General features: G+C 39.6%; 1 protein-coding gene across 1 annotated transcript in view; it reads left to right on the forward strand.

Annotated features, from left to right (window-relative positions):
- Positions 1 to 20622, forward strand: part of LOC109993025 (short transient receptor potential channel 7) — a 47623-nt gene that overhangs the window by 14915 nt on the left and 12086 nt on the right. The window contains exons 4-7 of the mRNA XM_020645838.3: positions 396 to 560; positions 4694 to 4910; positions 7187 to 7420; positions 9144 to 9408. Coding sequence (XP_020501494.1) covers positions 396 to 560; positions 4694 to 4910; positions 7187 to 7420; positions 9144 to 9408 — 881 coding nt within the window. The remainder of the gene's footprint in view (positions 1 to 395; positions 561 to 4693; positions 4911 to 7186; positions 7421 to 9143; positions 9409 to 20622) is intronic.

Raw genomic sequence — 20622 nt, forward strand, 5'->3', positions numbered from 1 at the left:
ATTACGTTGTATCTACAAGGTTGTTTTCTACAAAAATAATGAGCCCCAATATAACTCTGCCTCTGCTGTCAGCCTGTTATATAAGACACCTTCTTCCTGTTTGTGACAACTGGACTGGTTCAATTCAGCAGCCGGATATTTACAGCCAAGATGCTCGCTCAACCTGCTGCTTGTGTAAAGACCTCATAGATTCCTCAAGGAATCAGCGAAAAACATCAGAAACAATTATTGCGAATGCTTTATGAAGATTGGATGAGAAAAGAAAAAAAGCTTCTCTTAAAATGGTCCTCATGCTGCTTTTTGCTCCTTCCCCAGCTTGTTCTTTCTCCTCTGTGCTCACATTTCTTTTCCTGTAGAAGACACTGATTTAAACTTGTCCCCGTCTCTTCCTCCAGTTTGTTGCCCATCCAAACTGTCAGCAGCAGCTGCTAACTATCTGGTACGAGAACCTTCCCAATCTGAGGCAGCAGTCTGTTGGGGTGAAGTGCTGGACAGTGCTGGGAATCACTGTAGGTCTACCCTTCCTGGCCATCTCCTACTGGATAATGCCATGTAGCAAGGTATGAACCCACCTGTGCTCTAGGTAACAATCAAAGAGAAACCCTTGACCTCAGCTGTTTGCTCTGTCATCCTTCATCTGAGTTTATCACACATTATCACACCATTAACCCTGAACATTTTCTGTGGTTTTTACATTCCTACATACCTCAGATATGAACTGACCTGTCACTTAAATAATCCAATAGCCTTATACATCTTTCAAATTTATAAAAAAAACACATCTGGCTTCCTGGAAATCTATGTATTTTAGGCTGAAGTAGCTGATGTTACTGTCCAAGGTTCCAATGATTCTGAGTTTTATTCTATATCTACTTTTTTTAGACAGCTCCACTTCCGGGACTATATGACAAGAGGTCTGGGCCTAAATCATTCTGACAAAGTTCTCTGAAATAGCTCAAGTTGCAAAAAGTGCGACTACTCCTTCTCCTTATTTTAAGGCTAACTCTGCACCCTGTGAGTCCTCAATGTTAAATAAAAGGTACCTGGCTGCACTGCACTCACGCTCCAACATACAGGCAATTCAAACCATTGAAACTCTCCAGCATGTTTTTGGATTATCCCGATTGAACCCTGCAGGGGTACAACATACAACCTCCAAACAGACATGCCCCTGTCCTGCCAGGAATTCCATAGCTCTTACCCCTGCACCATCATGCTGCCTACCTCAGTCCTGTTACTCTGTGATATCAAGCAAAGCATTTAAACTTTCTGACATGATGGTTTAAGAGCATTGTTACAAATAAGAAACAGGAAATTGAGTAATGTAAAATAAAAGCTAACAGTATATTTATAAGAGTGCCACAGAAACATCAACATGCTAACAGAAACAATGTTTATAAACTGCATGCTAAAGTAATGAACAGTTCTCACTTGCACTTTATCAAAGGTTGTTAATACGCCATCAAGAAAATTATAATCTATAAAGTGACACAATACGACACACAGAAACACAAACTCACACTGGAGCTGAGGGCAAATCTGCTCATCAACCTGGATAATCCTCTACCTCAACATCAAGTGATGTGTGTGCGCGTGTGTCAGTGTGTGTGTGTGGGTCGTGTCAGATGTGACTTGAATTAGTAATTTTGTAGACCGAGAGAGTGAGTATTGGCTCTCGAGTGAAGGGCATTCTTGCTGAGAGCGTCTCCACCATTGAGACATGAATTCAATCATGAGAAACACCTGTGTGTGTTTATATCTGTGAGTTTGTTTCTGCGCACACACGTATGCCCTGAGTGTGTGTGTGATTACATCACAGTAACAATATACCAACCAGTTCAAAACTGTGTCTCAGTCATAGCCTTTGCCAGCACAGATAAAAGAGTAAGAAGTACATTATTATAATTATTATTATCATCATTTCAGATTTATTGTTTGCTTTTTATGTTGTTTTATAGAATCAGAAACCTGCGAGAGAAAGAGTCATTGATGACAAATTAAACCATGAAACAACAGTTTTGGATTTGAATCATTATGAGCGTTGCTCAATGGTTTTATTAATCACGTGATTAAAACAAAGCGAAGAAAAACAACCAGGCAGACCAGTTACCTTGTGTGCCCTCTTACACCTCAGGCTTATCATGTTCTTCTCATCTCACTAATTGCTCTTCTACAGCTCATAATATTCTCCTTTTTAACTCCACCACCACACATTATTGTCAGATCCCCCAATCCATTTTACATTTCCTATCAGCAGGGAGAGATTGTGAAGATATTAAAACACTTTGTAGCTCAGAATTGACTAGTAGGTCATCAAAAATGTGCTGTGACGGTGATGAAAAACAGACGGCTATTTAATATCCAATGATTCTTATTGAGAGAGAATAGTTTTTTAAAAAAAGATGAGATGCATTGGAAGGTGCAAAATAGAATACCTTTAGTTTTCTTCTGAATGACGTAAAACACATGAAACAGAATTTGTGCATGGCTTTTTGGTCAATTTCCTTATAGAGCAAGCTCCATGCTTGAGTCAAGCAATCACTCTGCCTTAATATTTCACCCGTCTTTTACAGCTTGAATCAATAAGTTGTATTTAATTATTGATAAACTGTTGCCTTATTAATTAATTATTTAGTACTGAAGAAAGGTAAGAAGAGATGAAAGCAAGGAAAGACATGGAATGAACAATGAAGCATAAAAGGAAACAAACAAGAAAACAATCAAGAAAACAGTTGCTTTATTAATTCTATATGGTTGCATTTGTGATTAATAATTCAAATGAGCGATCTGAATTGGTAAAGATGACAAGAATGTTTGCTTGAAGTAAGGGGGAGACAAGTTGAGAACAGAAACTCCAAAATGTAGACACTTGTGGGAATCCCCATCATCCACTGTCTTTTTTTAACACAAAGTGCACATACAGTGTTATCTACAGCTTGACAGGAGGTTTTTCCTCACATCCAGGTAAGTAATTATTCAGAGTGGATGCCTGTCTGCTCACGGTGTATGTCGGGTCGGATATTCTGAGGTTGAATCATGTAAAGGGAATAATAAAGGACACAGCGGATCTATTCGAGTCATTTCACAGCCAACTTTATTTATTTACATAAACCTGTTTCCAGGAGACATTGCTGAAGGAGAGAATATCCATTCTCGTCAAAATCACAGTGATAAAAAAAAAAAAGAAAAAGAAGCCCAATATGTTTGCAGTCCTCACCAGGAGTCATCAGTATCTGTGATGACCATCTCACTTAAACTGAGGGCTTAAATGGATCAGTGCAGGGTGGGAGATGGTTGTAAATGAAGGGGGAAGAGCTCTTCCCAGTGGCAGAAGGAGCTTCAAAGCAGGCTTTGCAGGGTTAGGATTAGCCAGACAACCTATTCCACTAAGCTTTGGTCGTGTGTGTTGCAGGGAGGCAGCTATTGGATGTGATGTGTTACAGTGCATGCAGAGAGTAGAGATATCCTGTGGGTAGTTAATATTGAACACAGCAGGTTGAGAGAGAGGCAAACGTTCAGATCACAAAGATGTCGAAGGGTTGGAGGTGTGTGTGCACATTTGTGTTTCTTCTGCACCTCCATGCTGCATCATATTGTCTCCATATGGCACATACCAGAAATATTTGTCATAGTATATAGCTGCTCTGTCATTATGTTGGTGTGAAAGTGATCAGTGGTTAAGCCCAATGGTGAATTACAACAGCTGCTGTTTGCCTGCTAAGATGGTTGTGTAGTGGTGCGTTCAGTTTTTTTATCTCTGAAGACCAAAATCTCTGCAACCGTGCAAATCGCTGTAAAATATAAAAACCCTTAGTTACACCAAAGGAAGAGAAAATACAGATGTTTTATGTGTCTCTATATCATATCTGTTTGTAGTCATAGTTTACTGAATACAACTCAAACTGAATCTTCCTGACAGAATGAAAAATTAGTGTTTGTGCTTCAGTGTGGAGGTAAGTTGGTCCCGACATGTTTCCTGCATTTGGTTTCACTGATCTGTAGGTGGCAGTAATGCTCCAAGAACTGCTGCAATGTGCAGTTGCATGCAAGGAAGGAAAGAATGAAGGATTCAAAGTGTTATGAAAATTGCCTCTGCTAATGTTTTTCATTAAGGAATTTGTTGGAGCCTACTAATGCAAAAAAAGGTTATGTAATCAGTGACATTCATTATTGATATAATCTTGGTTTATGTTAAAGTTAAAGTCAACATGGCACATTTGTAGATAGTGAGTTTTTGTATTGTTATTTTTAGATGGGATGAAATGACAATAGATAATATCAAAGGTGATGAAACCAAAGAGAATCAAAAACCCTTTTTTCCAGATGCACTAAAATGCTGTTTATAGAGGAAATTGCATATAGAGAACTGCCGGCCCAACTCTAAAAAAGAATGTTAACCATTAGCTGTAAGATCTATTAATGTTATAAGAAGTAGAGGAGACAGAGGTTGAGCTAAAAGGACAGAGGATAGAAGACTTGAGTTGTGTTGGTCCGAAAACTATTTTGAGGCTGTTGTTGTGTTGTCTGTCTGCAAAAATGTCATCTGATTTTATTTACAAGTTGATTCACTGTCCATATTATGTTGACGGCTTTTTGTGCTGTCCCCTTATGTGCAAATATTACTGTTCCCTCTTTAAACTTTTAACCATGGAACCGATATATCATATTACCACCTTGATCTTCTCTCTTCCAGCTGGGTCAGATCCTGCGGAGCCCCTTCATGAAGTTCGTAGCACATGCCGTCTCCTTCACCATCTTTTTGGGTCTGCTGATCATCAACGCCTCTGACCGCTTCGAGGGAGTCAAGAACTTGCCCAATGAGACCATCACAGACCATCCGAGGCAGGTGTTCAGACTCAAGACCACCCAGTTCTCCTGGACGGAGATGCTAATCATGAAGTGGGTGCTGGGTGAGTGAGCTGCTCCCATATACAGTCCACACTTGCTGTGAGAGTGTTTTTTTTTTTTTTTTTTTCTTCACCGTGACATCCAATTCAAATGCAAAATGATGTCAGATCAGAGGTGGGCACGGTTAATCAAAAGTTTGACATTGTTAACCATCAATCCTTTAGCAAAGACGTTATTTATTATAATAATTAACTGAAGTTTACCGTTGTTACAATTTAAAAAGTGACTGTGTTAACTGGCGACTTTTGGCTACTATGTGTGTTTGTGGTTGTTCTAGTTAAAGACATATATGATTACTATTTTTGACATTTTAAGACTAAAAAATAAACAGAGAAGCATTTGATTGGACACTCTCTGTCCTCATCATCTGTTGTAGCTACAATAACAACAGACTCATTCAGCTAAAAGTTGCCAGTTAACATGGTGGCTTAATAAACCATAACACCTTTACAGTAATATCAACAAACAACAAAATCATCACCTCTTGCAATGTCAATAGATTTGAGTTTTTAAGAGGCCATGATGAGTTAGAAAACGTTAAATTATTCACAGTTTATTTTGTCTGTTTTGAAATTCAACAATTATTCAATTTAAAAAATATATATATCACCACTGTCTTCACATAGAGTCGCTTCGGAAGTACCTTCATGTAGCTCAAGCAGCATTTCACAATAAAAGCGCCCCATGCAGAGACAGGAATTTTGGTTTGTTATTCTATAAGCTCTCCATAGTACAGGAGGGGATATGCTCTTGTTCAGGTTGTCCGGGATCCTTCTTACAGCAGAGTTCAGATTTTACCAAAAACCCAATGTACCAGAAGGTAAAGGTACTGATCATCATTTCTCACATTAACATCCATGTTAAATATTTTTTAAAAAGCTGATAATTAACGATTAACAGACGTGTGTCCTGCTCTGTGTAAGATATTCACTGTGAAAACAGAATCTCCATCATAATAAAGAATTGCACATTAGAGAGTCAAGCTAAAATGTTTCCTGAGGAATCAACTCTTAAAATGGTTCATTTAAAAAAACAAAAACACAAGTGTGCTTTATTAATATGCAAACAGAGTTTTTTGATGCTGTTGTCGCCAGGATTTGAATGTCTTTTTTTATCAACAAAATCCTGACCCATAAATCTTCATTACAAGAGGCTGAGGGAAGTGACTGGACTGTTTTCTCAAATGTAATATAAGTCAGAATGAAATATGAATACATCACTAAACCATGTGGATGAAAACAAAGTCTTAACTATACAATGTATTCTCTTCAACCCAGCAAAGGTCAAATAGAAGTGTCTTTGTCAGATGGAGACTTGTGAAAAATCTGGTCACACCTCTGAGTCCAATCGAAGAGCTGGAGGGAAAATTTGGTTGACCAGAGAGTTTGTTGCTGAGACAAGAGTAGAGAGAAATACAAAATGAGGCTAAATGAAATGAAAGTAAAGGTATGAGTGAAGAAGAAGACAGGCTTGAGGAAGCACAGAGAAAGACAAGTCAATATACTCAAATACTCAAATAAATAGCCAATGGCAATATCTGTCAGACCTCAGCTGCTTCCCATCTGCTGCTGTTCCTCCTTTCCACACACACACACACACACACACACACACACACACAACAGCATTATGTGAGTGGTTTGTGTATGTTGGTGCACATATGGCTCTATTTCATTTGTTTATGTGTTATTGTGCCATTCTTATTCCAGGCATGGTAATGTTTTGGCAGCTTGTGTGTGTTTTCCCAAGTGTGAATCCTGTGTGTGTTTGTGTATGGTGGCTTGGGTAAAGCAAGGTAATTGTAATTCCAGCTGCATGCTTCAAAGGCCCAGTAATTGTTATAGAGATGATTCTGATCAGGGCTGCCTTTTCAGTAAACAATTTTCTCCTTGTTTTGGCTCCAAATATAGAATGACAGAGGAATCTGTGTGTGTGTGTGTGTGTGTGTGTGTGTGTGTGTGTGTGTGTGTGTGTGTGTGTGTGTGTGTGTGTGTGTGTGTGTGTGTGTGTGTGTGTGTGTGTCTCTTTGTGTCTCTGTCTGTCTCTGTGTGTCTTTGTGTGTTCACCTTAGCTCTAAATGGATTCATGTTTGAATGAGTAGGTATAGTTAATTAGCTTTGTTCCCAGTGTCTGTCTTTTTTTCTGTGTGAGCATGTCTGTGCATTTATAAACTTCCTTTTATGTTTGTAGGAGTTCCTTTTAGAGCCTCTTCGTCCTGAGCATTTGTGTTCTCCTCCTGTGCTCTCCATCTTAGTATTCATCCACCTGTCCTCTTCCCCAGGTATGATTTGGTCAGAGTGTAAGGAGATCTGGAGTGATGGGCCCAGGGAGTACATCATGCATCTGTGGAACGTCCTGGACTTCGGCATGTTGTCCATCTTCGTGGCGTCCTATACTGCACGGTTCATGGCGTTCCTCAAGGCGTCCAAAGCCCAGCAGTATGTGGACCTGCATGTACCTGACGAAGACCTCAGCAATGCCTTACTGCCTGAGGAAGTTGCCTACTTCACATATGGTAAGAAATATGTGTGAGCTTTTTGATGTTTGATTTAAGGTTGCCAAGTTTTATGAATATTTGCTTTTGTGGGTTTTGCACAAAATTTCCGAAAGTTTAGGTATTCCAGTACGAATTTCTGTGTGAAGTCCTTTTCTTTGTCTTCCGAGCAATTGTGATTACCTTTCATGATAATCAAATTCCTCTATTTAGTCTCTTTCTGGGGCACAAATTGTTAAACTGCCTCGCCTCTTATCAACCAGACACTTTTCCCCACAAAGGGCCAATTTGACACCACACAATAAAACACTTTCCTGAGCTGCTTGAAACATCGTGCTACCTCAGTCACTGATAGGGCAGTAAGTCGGATGAATACTTGCGGAAAATTGTCAGGATTAATTCAAACCCCAAGCAGGTACAGTTTAAAATCAGAGTGGATTATTGTTTAGAAGCAAATGTCATTTTCAACTTATTTCAAGATATTTAAACAAAGAGGTGCACTGCTTGATCCTTGTACAGTTTGGACGGCAGCGCAGCATATTAAATGCTTGCACACGCTGCTGCACTTCAACACAAACTCAAATATGTTATATGTGCACACAGTTTGTGCATGTGGGCATGTGTTAGACTGTTATTTTGTGCATCAGAGAAATCAAGATCAAAAACACTTTAACTCCACTTCCTGAACCAAAAGTCCGACTTTGAAACACTGAAACCGCAGTCTATAGGGTATAGGTTATGGTGGACTGTACAGCGTACGTGGCCTACTAAGGGAACCTTCATCAGTGCTGTCATCTGGTGGTGTGAGTCTGACATGACATATCAGAAGATAAAGATGTAGCTGCATTAGAAGGTCAGTTATTTCTAAATGTCCATGTCTTCACTGGAAAGAGCAAACATTGTGTGTAAGATACACACTCCTTGTCATAGATAGTCACAGTTTAAAGCAAATGAGTGATATTTCTTCCCTTTTCTCTGTTTGTAATATCTACTTGATTCATGTCTTTAAAATCACATTTTTCCATCTGTCTAATTATCCTCTCCATCTACATGTCATGTGTGTCTCTATGACTTCCCTTCTCCCATTTTCTCTCTCTCTCTCTCTTTGGCCTTATGTCTCCTTGGGCCACTATCTCATTATCCCTCAACTGTCTCATACTTGTTTTTTTCCCTTCCTCACTCACCTTCCTACCTCCAACATCTCATTCTATCTTCACTTAATCCCCCTTTGTACTGAACCTTCTTGTCCTTCAAAGACCATGTTCCTAAAAGTCAAGATTATGCTCTTCAGAAACATCTTCTGCACACATTTAGATCCTTCTGTAACCAAAAGTTGGCTCCATACATTAAGAGTTCAAGGCGTAACCAAAGAAATGCTCAATTTCACAAAAGTGTTAAACAGGAAAGTGTAAAAAAGTGACAAGTAACAACCCTCAGATCCATTGATAAGATCTGATACAACATTTGAATCCTAAAATCACAAATGCAGCAATGGAAGAATATTGGCTGTTATAATGTCATTAACACTTTCTAAACTTGCTTACCTAATGCATTAGAACGCGATTAAATGTGAAAATATAATGTGTAAGAATTGATCCAGGGATCTTTAGTTTTTTTCCAAACTACTAATAACCAGTATCCCTGTATAAAACATTGACCTCTGGCTTGACTCTGCAGTAGCTCTGTCAGATGCAAGCTTAGCAACTTTCTCAGCTGCTTGTCTTTTTCTTTTTTTCTCCTGCAGCCAGGAACAAGTGGCGGCCCTCAGACCCCCAGATCATCTCAGAAGGCCTGTACGCCATCGCTGTGGTGCTGAGTTTCTCTCGCATTGCTTATATCCTGCCGGCCAATGAGAGCTTTGGCCCGCTGCAGATCTCTTTGGGGCGCACGGTCAAAGATATCTTCAAGTTCATGGTGATCTTCATCATGGTGTTCGTGGCCTTCATGATCGGCATGTTCAACCTGTACTCGTACTACCTGGGAGCAAAGTATAATCCTGCTTTCACCACGTGAGTAATGCCTGACGGCAAGAGTGTTTTTTTTTGTTTGTTTGTTTTTCAGATTTGTGTGAGTAGATGGTGGTTATGTCTTAACATTTGTTGGGTAAGGTCTAATAGGTAAATACAATTGATTTATGCAGCACCTTGGAAAAATCAAGGTCACAAAGTGCTTCACACGGGTAAAACTGTTTAAATAAGACCGTAAAACAGTCAAATAAAAGCAAGCAATTTATCACAAATAAAAACCAGACCATAAAAAGACGCACATTTATAAACACTACACAGCAGGAGGCAGGACTAAAAACAGATTGAATCAATTAGTTTTCAGGTGCTTTTGAAAGTAGTCAACAGAGACTGAAGTTAAAATAACTTTCTGTGTTTTGTCATATAATGTACTTCTAGATTTTCACATTTGCATGTTTGCACAAACCAGTTGTAGCTTTGATAGTGTACTGAGTGTCGACAGTAAACAGAAAAATAACTCAGGTCAGAAGTATCTGATTTGGGTCCCATGGGGCTGTAATTGCTAAACAAAACCATTAAACATGTAAATCCTGAGGATAATCAGAATTGGCACATGTCCTCTTTGATGAGGCTGTTTGCTGGGTTCATTAAATCCTCCATGCTATATCAGTGGCAGAGATCGAACTGTAATCTTCCCTCTGGCCTAATAACAGCAATCAAGGCTGTATGCTTGTATCTAATTGGAGAATGGTAAATGGGTTGGACCTTTATGTAACTTTAACAAACACTGTAGGATTATAGTTTTATCTCAGAGCTTTAACAAAGTTATAGTTAGAAAAGTGAAAGTTCTTCACATTTTAAGAAATCATGGCTTTGTAGAGCGATCCTCCCTCCTGTCCCCTGTGTCACTGGTTTTAAAAACACAAAGTGAACATTTGTGGCAGGTGGCAGTGAGAGATACCAATGACAGCTTCAGTCTGAACCCTGGGCAAACACATCTATAGTTTTAACATTTAAATGCCTCCTGTTTCATGAAAACAACTTTGATTTGACATGCAGTTAAGGATGAAGCGAAACATCTTGGGCCTATTGATTTTTAAATCAATAGATCAATGTGGATGTGAAAGTATACTGAGAGCATGGGGAGCTTTGGGAGATTTTTTGACAGTATCTCAGAGGTTTTTGATGCCAGGCTAAACTATGTAGTTAAGTTTCTCTGAGGCAAAAGAGCTTTCCCCGTCATTGTATAACGTGTCAGGCTGCAGTCTGTGAATTGAATCGACCAACTGTGCTCTGAAGTAGAATTTAGCATTGAAAAAAACGGTGTTTGAAATTGATGCTATGAAGACCGTTTTACAAAAAATCTGCTATTTGGGTGTAACTGCAACTCACTTGTATGCTTTTTCATTCTGTACTTAACATGAGTCCACAGTGAACCATTTATAATGAGTAGTTTCACACATTGAGAGCTATTTTGTGTTCTAAATCACAGACAAAGATTTCAGTGATGTTTGGGCCGTTATTTCTAGCTTTTGCTAGCGCTTGGTCACAGCTGCAAATAACAGTGGGCATATAAGGCACCGCTGCTTAGTCCCTCTCCCCAAGAGCAAGAAGAAAGAGGATTGGCCATTGATCCGTACAGCAGCATTTGTACGGCAACAACCTAACCCATCTGCAGAATGTGTCTCCAAGCCCAAAACAGCTTCACAATTTGGCCATTCGACTCAGTCGAAGGCTTTTTCTTCATCTAAACTTATCTTTGTAATGTCCATGTTTTTCTGATGTGATAGCTGAATCACATTTACAACCTCCTCTTATTGGTGCAGTAGTTCCTTCCAATAATAAATCCAGTCTGATCTTATTTTTAGAATGAAGGGGAGAACCTTCTCAAGATGTAGAGCTAGGATTTTAGAATCTCTCAGCAAGTCTGTTTATCATCATTCATCAAAAAACAAAAACCCTCACTGAAGTGTCTCTATGTCAGATATCGTTCTTCATTTTCTCAGAGGAAGACATCTACAGATTTAAATTGATAACCTGACACGATCTAATAGAGCCAAGTGTGCTTTACAAGTCTGGCTGTAATTAGACTGTCAAACACTGTTCTTCACTTTTTATTAAGTAGAAAGGAAAAGTCTGTGTATGGAAGTTTTTACATCTGGTAGGTTTAGGTTCAGATGTGCATTTACTATTTTCAAGACAGCCAAAAATAGAAAAGGCACAAAGTAACTCTGACTCATGGAAGGTTTGGAAATCAGTCACCTCACAGGTTTACAGGTTTTCATATCAGTGAAGAGCACATTAAAAAAATAGCTCAAAAGTGTGACTTGATTTTTTGCCCTCAGCTTTGTATTCGCAGCCATGATATACTGCTGCCAAATGTCAGCACTGTTCTCTCCTCATGACCTTGTGCTGCAAGCTTGTTTGCTGTTACTTGTGCAAAGTACTCCTAGAATTCTTATTTAGGATTATGTTCTGGTCCAGTTATTTCCCTCACTGTGTCAAGTGTTTCAAGTGTCTCCTCCAAGATAAAAAACCTAATTAAAGAGCCTGGGTGCATTGCCATTGTTTCCAGCTGTTCTTGCTGCCCTAGGGAATTTGGTTTCCTGGCAGACTTTATGTCAGATTTCTTTTCTGAGCCTGTACATTTGTAGTGTTAGGCAAATGTTCATACATCTGCTGATATCGGATCTATACTGTACATCTAATGGTTACAGCCTAATATCTCTCAGCCTCATCACACATGTTCAATGTCTCAAAAAGTCAGAAAAAAGATCCAGATGTTATTGTGTATCACAAACCTATACTGCATCCATAAAATAGTAAATTTAGTCAACATTTGATGCATTAACATCAAATCAGTCCCGAGGAAAGTTATAAGCTGGGCATTTGATTTGTAAGGGCGGGTCCAGACAACCAAAGTCATTTTCATTTCAGCCTTATATGCAACTACAGATTCACATTGAATATTTCAATATGTATATTAATAAAACACTGCAATGTGTATTCTTATTTACTGTATACTGTAAACAAACGGTCAAAATGAATGAATAATGACAGCGTTAAGACACATCTGCACCCCGCAGCTGCACTCGCCTATTATTCACCAGATTGGCAAAGTGACCTTTGCACAAACCATTTCGTCTTGCAACACCAATAAACTTTACAGTTCACTAGGCGACCCTTGTATTAGGCAACCGTTCCTTGTTAGTGAATAACTTTTTTATATCCATTTACAAAACAAATCTGTGCTAATCTGAAAACAAAGCTAGGCTGGTGCTGGCTGCGGAGAAGCCCCCCCGGCTCAATTGGAAAAAAAAAATACTCAAACTCTCAAGAGGATGACGTCATATTCAAAACCATCCTAGTGCATTACCAGCAGAGGGTGGACTTCGACCATGTTTTCAGAAATGAAATTCTTTCTTTCAGACATTCATCCAGAAAAAACCCCACAATATTCCATACACTAATGTTTCAAGGCAGCTATAGATGCGAACCAAATGAAAAAAGGTATACAATAACGATAATGGTCATGTTAAGTAATTTCTCATGGGAGGGCCAAACTCTTGATGGGCAGTCCCACGGGGCCCGCAGCATCTGATGATCATTCTGCAGCATCAGATGGTGTTGAAAAACACACCAGATGTTTGACCACCTGTATCCTCACATGATCCCATCACCTTTGAGTATGTGAAGCCAGGGAGCAAATCATGTATTCATGACCTGTTGGACATCCACCTGACATAGATTCACTAGTAATAAAAGGTGTGTGATGAGAATCCAGTGTCAGGGGCCTTACTTTCCAGACTGTCTCTACCTTCTCCTGTCCCCCAGCTCAGGGGTCTTAGAGGCCGTGAGTTCTACTTGGCTGCCCACACGGAGCTGAAGATCCAGACAACGTGATGAGCAGACAGACTTAGAGGGAGTTCACTGACAGAAAGGCTGACAGACAGGTAGTAAAAGAGTCTGATTGAGCTGAAATGGATGGTCAGATAGATTGCGGTCACAACCCGAAAGTCAGACATAAAGAGGACTTTTCAAAAAGCAAAGGACAAGTACAGAAAGAACTTGTGCTGAGCAGATGAAGGTGCCTTATCATCATCATCATCATGAGACACTCATTTTTCAGCCTGAGTGTACAGATCAGCTTTGTACTTCTTTCCTTTTCCACATCTGATCTCTACTTTAGAGATCGCCATCAAGGCTGATTTTGAAAGTGAGCATTACCACAGTCATGTTAAAAATAGAAACTGCTTTGCTCAACTTAACAACCTCTGACTGAATGTCATGTAAGAGAAGTTTTTGGGTGTTTTGACAGAAAAATGTCCCTGCATGTCTGCTTTTTAATGAGCCACGCTGGTGTTCCTCTGACAGTTTCTTAAATTGCTTTCCCAGTGGGAGCTGCTGCATGGAGATGCTTTTAGCATGACAGAGCCTCCTGAAATATGATGTTGTTGTCAATCTCACCACTAGGGGTCAGTGTGGCTTTAAGTCTAAACCTGTCTGTGACGCGGTTGTCAGCAAATTTATATATATATATATGGATATATATACATTTAAAAAAAAAACTTTTATTCAATTTTCATACATTTTTGATAGAATTGTCAGGCTTTTTTTTACCGGCTTCTTTATGTCAGTGCTTGTTTAGTAACTCAGCGAAAAGGTGGAACTGTAATATGTTTTCTTGACTATGACAAAACGTGAATATAACTGTCACCAAGCAGACAGCATGCCTGTATGGATGTAAGTGTGTGTGTGTGTGCTTGTGCTCAGTTTTGTGTGTCTGTGTGTGTGGGCAGTGACTTTGTGACAGGCTATGTTTGATGGAGGGCAGGGGAAAAGGCTGTTCTGATAGCTCTGATGCAGGAAGATGAGGAGGGAGCCAGGTGGAAGGAGTAATGATGCCCCAGGAGGGGCCACTCGGGCTCCAAGGCTGGAAGCGAGGGATGTGAGGAGAAGACAGGGAGGGGTGTGGCTGAGGAGTGAGGCTATCCTCACACTAACAGAAGCTCAAACTCAGACACATGTAGACGTAAATGCACAGCTGGATAGGGCTTAATGAATACTGAGTGTTAATAGCCACACATGCCCAATCCCCAGAGGCGCGGGGACTCAGACAGCTTTCTGACTCACACACTTTAAGAAAGAAACTCACCACATGCTCTTTGTCGAGGTGCCCACGCAGAAATGTCCAAATACACTTAAGCAGGAACACACAAACAAGGGTCACACACAAACACTTCCCCTGCTTTCCTGTTCATTTCTGAAGGCTTTAATGGGATACTTAGTGTGCAAACATGTATGTACTAATAATTCACACATTGCCGTGGTCAGCCATGCATGACAACACTGCAGAGAGAAAGAGAGGGAGAGGGCGGGGGGTAAAGGAAGATAAAAAGGAGGGGTGTATGGAAAGTGTTTTGGGCAGAGTCAGAGGTCGAAGATGTGCACATTTTGGAGAAGACAGAAATAAAAGAAACAAAGGAGTGTAATGGACCTTTGAAATACTCTACATATTGATTATACTTATGTTCAAGTCAAATAGTCGAGTCAGTAGTGAATATGTGTAGCACTATCACAGTGAGAGCTAACTGCAGTGCAAAAAAGAAAGGAGATCAGGTCTGCTAGGTTGAGGAGGGAATGAGGGATGAGAGGAGAACCACAGGGGAGAGTTGAAGATGCAGAGGAGACTGTTATTGGCTCAGCTGTTTGTTTAGAGCAAACACGGTGGACCTGTCGGGATGCAAAGACAAAGAAGGAAAAAAGAAAAGGGAGAGAATGAGGGAGGATGGGAGAAGGTCAAACAGAAAGCGCAACAGACACACACAAGCTCAATGTAAATAACTTTACCAGGGAATCAGAAAATGAACCATATGTCTATTCTACAGATTTGATCTTTTTTCAAGCTGTTCATGAGGATTACTTGTTCACTTGACCGTCATTTCTATAGCATAGTGTGATGCTTTATGTCTGATGTTGGTTAGTAGCTTCAGCAGCCTGGCTCATACTATTGAAACATGATTGAATTTAAAGAACCAATGAGCATTTAGATGGTATGAGTGATATTGAAAGCATATCAGATTAAAGCCATGGACAAAGCCATATAATGCAATGAAATTTAGAGAGACAGAGAGTGAGAGAGAGAGAGAGGGGAGGAATGTAAACAGAGACAAAAGGAAGAGTAGAGTGGATAAAGGATGACACATAGAACTCCAGGTTTTGAATATGAAGTTGAAGATCTGTCAGGTGGTTGAGGAAGAAACAAAGAGTGTGAGTTATTGAGTTTAGAGTCACGGATTGAGTTAAGGCATAGTGGCTAGACTGATATCCTGGTGTGAGAGACGGGGACTGAAAGGAGAATAAGACGTTGTTGAGAGAGAGAAAAGAGCATAGAGAGTATTTATAAGCTTTGGAAGGAAGGCAGAGGTGTCGTTTTCACGTAGCTACAATAAACAAAGGACAAACAGACAGAGGGGGAGACAAATATATACAGAAATAAAACCTTCAACAACAAACCCGGAGGGAGTTTGACTTTCCTCAACAATATATTTAGGTAGGATATATTTGATATCTACTAAGATAATGTTAAACACTTTTAGTGTCATACCTTCAATTGGGAAATGAAAAATAAAACTGATTATTGAACAATTGCCACAGAAAAGGGGACCAACATGAATTCACAATCTTTGGTTTGTGTTGCTTACTGTCAAAACAAGACAAGAAAAAAAAGACAACGTGAGGTAAATGATTGGCAGAAAAAAAAAAACAGAAAGCGAGAGAGCAAAATTAAAAAGTTGATGTTCAGCTATCTAAACACTCTTAATTACTCATCTTGCTGCGTTGTATTCCCCACTTAATAAATTTCCCATCCAACTTTCTAGAAGACTCTTATCACAACCTCCTCCTTTTAAGTTGCTCTCTATCTGCCTCATATCATACCCTGCTGTCTGCCACATACATAAATAAGCAGACTCCTGAGCCACACACATCACTTTTTGATCTGTTCCCCCCTCTTCTTCCCTCTCCTGCACTTTGTTTCACTGTCAACTTAACTCACTCCCTCTCTCTCTCTCTCTCTCTCTCTCTCTCTCTCTCTCTCTCTCTCTCTCTCTCTCTCTCTCTGTCTTTCTCTCACTCGCTTCTTCTCAAAAAATAACACCCACAAACACATACACATACAGACAAACACAGGGGCAGGGAAGCATTTTTTAAAATTTATTTATCTATCCTTTTATTTATGTATGTTTCCTTTTTTTATTTATGTATGTTTTTGAGTTTATTTAGTCTGACTTGAGGAGAACAATATTTCTCTCCCATGTATGCCAACAGTATATTATGGAAGTAGCAATATGTTGAATCTTGATCTCTTGATCATGGGAGCAGCGTTCATGCATTCATTAAATGCTGCAGTGGGCAAGCCCTGGCTGTTGCCAGGATGAAGGCTCATGTGGAGCAATGCATAGAAAGTAACTGTAAACTCAATGTAATATTTAAAGTTAATTCATCTAGACCTGTGTGTCACTCTGACTACCTGCCTGTCTGACCACTGGAGGAGAGGAGAGGAGAGGAGAGGAGAGGAGGTAGTGATCCAAGAGGAATCATTTTAATATGTTGCTAATGACTGAAGGGTAGAAGGGGAGAGACCAGGCAGAAGGCCTGGTGCAGACTTTCACATAGTTTACATTTGCATTTTTACATTTACATTCAGCCACTGTGGGAATATTACTTCAGATTAAACATAATATATGAGAGGAGAAAAATAATGAAAAAAGAGGGGAGGAAAAAGTATAAATCAAACCAATAGATTGAGTGACAGAAATAGCTAAAAGCTGTTGGGATGAAAGATGGAAGTTGTGCTAGAGGGGGAGGGAGGGTGAAAGATATAAAAGCAGTGATATAATGAGAAAACGAGTGAGGAGAGAAACAGAAAAGAGGGAGAGGCGGGGGTGAGGGAGAGAGAAGAGGGGAGAGAGGAGAGACAAAAAGAAAGCAGAAGAGACAAGGAGAGAGTGTGAACATGTCTCTGGGGGGGGGGGTGATTTGGGCCTGTTGGTGATTGGGTTTGGACTGCTCCCGCCGAGCCGAGGTGACTCACCCATCTCCCACACACAGACGCACACTATGATATATGTGGCCTGAGTGTGTTTGTGTGAGTCTGGTAGAGAGATTGGGTAACAAAGTTAGTTCTTTTCTGTCAGAGTCCTGCAGGGCTAAGTGTGTGCCTGTGTCTGTGTGTTGGTGTGTGTGAAGCCACCATGTTGTTTGCAGCCTATTGGGAGCTGCCACTCTTAATAACAGATAATAACCTACTGTCCGTCTCTGTCTCCAGATGCCCACTGTCCCTGCTGATTCACTGCATGCTGTACCATGTGCTTATAAAACACACAAACACACACAAAGAGTTTGAAATGAAATCATCCCATTCTTAGGTGTCTAAAAAAGGCTCCATTATCCAGAGCAGCTCATTTACCTCTGTAACAGCATATTGCATAATACACAAAAGACCGGCACCTCAGCCGACATTAGCAAAAGACACATTCCAAATTTATTGATGTTGTTGATCTCACAGGATACATTTGAGGTGTTTCATAATTACACTTTGTCCCTGAGAGGCATCTCCATCAGATTTAACTAATTAGAGAAGCAGAGAATAAGACAAGCTAAGCAAATTATCATACACAGCAGAACTGGCTGTCCATGCATCAGTGTTACCCGTATGCACAAAGACCCTCAACTCTTACGGCATACCTTTATCAATATTCTTTATAACAAACTAACATTTCAAAAGTTGTTTTGCTCGCTTTTTTCTCCAGTAAACAAGTGTCATTTAAATGCATGTAAATAACAACAAAACTAGTTTCTTTCTGGGGTTCATACCGTTGAAGTAAGCCGGAGTGAAGCCTTTGTGTAACTTGTTCTTTACAGATGAATCGAGACTCACCAGAAACAGATTAACAAGTTCTCCTCAGATGGATGTAATGAGTAAAAAAAACAGCATTTCCTTGTAGACATTTAGAGATAGGACAGATAGGACTAGGGCTGCAGATATTTCTCTCTAATCACATTCAAATGTGTATGCGCTATCATTTTAATATTCAAATGTATTCACATTTTTTAATGCTAAAATGTAGTACTGTTTATCCTATATATAACTAAAGGCAAATTCAATAATTACTACAGCAAACCTTGCGCCCATACTGCATGTCATTTTCTTTATCATGAAGCTTTAGCACAGAATAACGTTCACTTGGATGTATGCATTGCTCATTTTTAATATGGTCCAAACAGAGCGACAGCGCAATGTGCAACACAAGTTCTACCTATCGTATAGAGACATGTAGAAATATTACAATATGGTGACTTTGAGTTGGATTGTTACAGAACAATCACACAAGCCTCCATCAATGATGATTGTCTGGTCCCAATGTACTTTTGGTCCATCTGATTTCTCTGCAAAGGTGGCGAAACTGTGGAACGCTCTACCTACCCGCTTAAAACTGGAGACCAACAGTAATGCCTTTAACAGAGGACTGAAACAATGGCTAAAAATGCCTTTGTTTTATTGTTTTATGGCTTACACATGAATGTAATTCATACATTTATATCTTCTCTTATTATTTTACATCTTAGCTTCTCTGTCTCTCTCTCCTCCTTTCTCTCTCTTTCTACTATAATATGAATTCTCTTTATTAGTACTTTTTTTCTCACAAAATCCTCATGTGGACACATGTTGAGAATTAGCATGTGTGCTAAAACACTCAAGCAATGCATCTGGTTTGTCCAATGTGATTGTGATGTCCATATAAGATAAATTATATGTAATCTAATCAAAAGAGTAATGAGATGTATTGGTGGTTATGTGTGTGTGTGTGTGTGTGTGTGTGTGTGTCTGTGTCTGTGTCTGTGTGTGTGTGTGTGTGTGTGTGTGTGTGTGTGTGTGTGTGTGTGTGTGTGTGTGTGTGTGTTGATCTACTAGCTATGATTGCTCTCAGTTAATTGCAGAAGAACATCATATTAGTCGTTGCTTCCAAATCACTAAAACACCATTGACTATAGTATAAGTGTACTTCTAACACATTCATGTCTATATTGTGTGTCTAATTATGTGTGTATGTTTGTCTCTGCCAGTGTCTGGTTTAATAACACATTAACAGGGCCTGGAACAAAGCCCTTCATCATTATCTACAATCACATTTTGGAAACCTGAAATTCTATAACGAGCAAGCATTTCACACGAGTGGAAAGAAGAGCTGGAAGACAGGATAATTTGATTAAAAAGATAATGAGGATATAACATCATCGAGAGCAGATAATTGTCCCCCTTTTTTTTATTTTGTTTCATATTTCAAAGCCACTGGAAAGCATTTTTATCTAGTAAAGAGAGGCTCCAGATAAGCGATGAGACATTATTAAAGGAAAGAAGGATGAAAATAACTGGTTTTCAAGGCAACTCCGCCAGAATCACCTTCCCCGGCACTTGTGATTGCGAGAAAGCTATGTGGATGTGTGTGATGTGAATAGTGAGTGAGTATTGTTGTATCCTTCTGGTGCTTTAGGTCTCACAGCAATAGTCTGTCTGATGTTGGAGCGATGTGGTACAGCAACAAAAAAGACAGATACCACTAAAAAAACTACTATTAATGTTTGTGACTGTGTGTGTGTGTTTACTCCAGAGCGCTGTGTCACTGTGATGAGTTATCATTTATCTGCAGCCATGTGAGCCAAGAGAGAGACACTTCTCTCCCAAAGTAGTTATTAACTAAACAGATGAGGTGGTGTCAAACTGTTCAAATGTCATTCTGGTTCTGGGTTCTTTCTATGATTACATGGGTTCGCTGCATGTCGTCTGGTCAGAAGCAGATTCATATTGTGAGTAGTCTCAGCATGAAACACGAGTGTGTCGGATCATTTAAGTGAATCAATGCCTTGTGACCTCTAACGGTAAATGTTTTTATTTGCATTTATCAATTCTTCTTTCATGGACAAAACAGTTTAAATGTTATTGATGAGATGGGAAAATGGCTGCTGTCTTTACATTTAGAGAGGGCAGGGGTCAAGGGCAAGGAGAGCTTCGGAAAAGGATAATTCACTTAGTGCTGCGAGGTTTGAGTGTTTTTTTTGGGTTTTTTTCAAGATCACATTAGTGCAGGTCACACAAAGATGATATGCAGGTAATTATTGGAAGAAAAGCAGTAAAAATACAACCTTAAAGGCTACATAGTTCTATTATTACCTTCAAGGTTTTTTTTATCTACTGTT

This window comes from Labrus bergylta, chromosome 9 (genome assembly GCF_963930695.1).
Source record: "Labrus bergylta chromosome 9, fLabBer1.1, whole genome shotgun sequence".
NCBI lineage: Eukaryota > Metazoa > Chordata > Actinopteri > Labriformes > Labridae > Labrus > Labrus bergylta.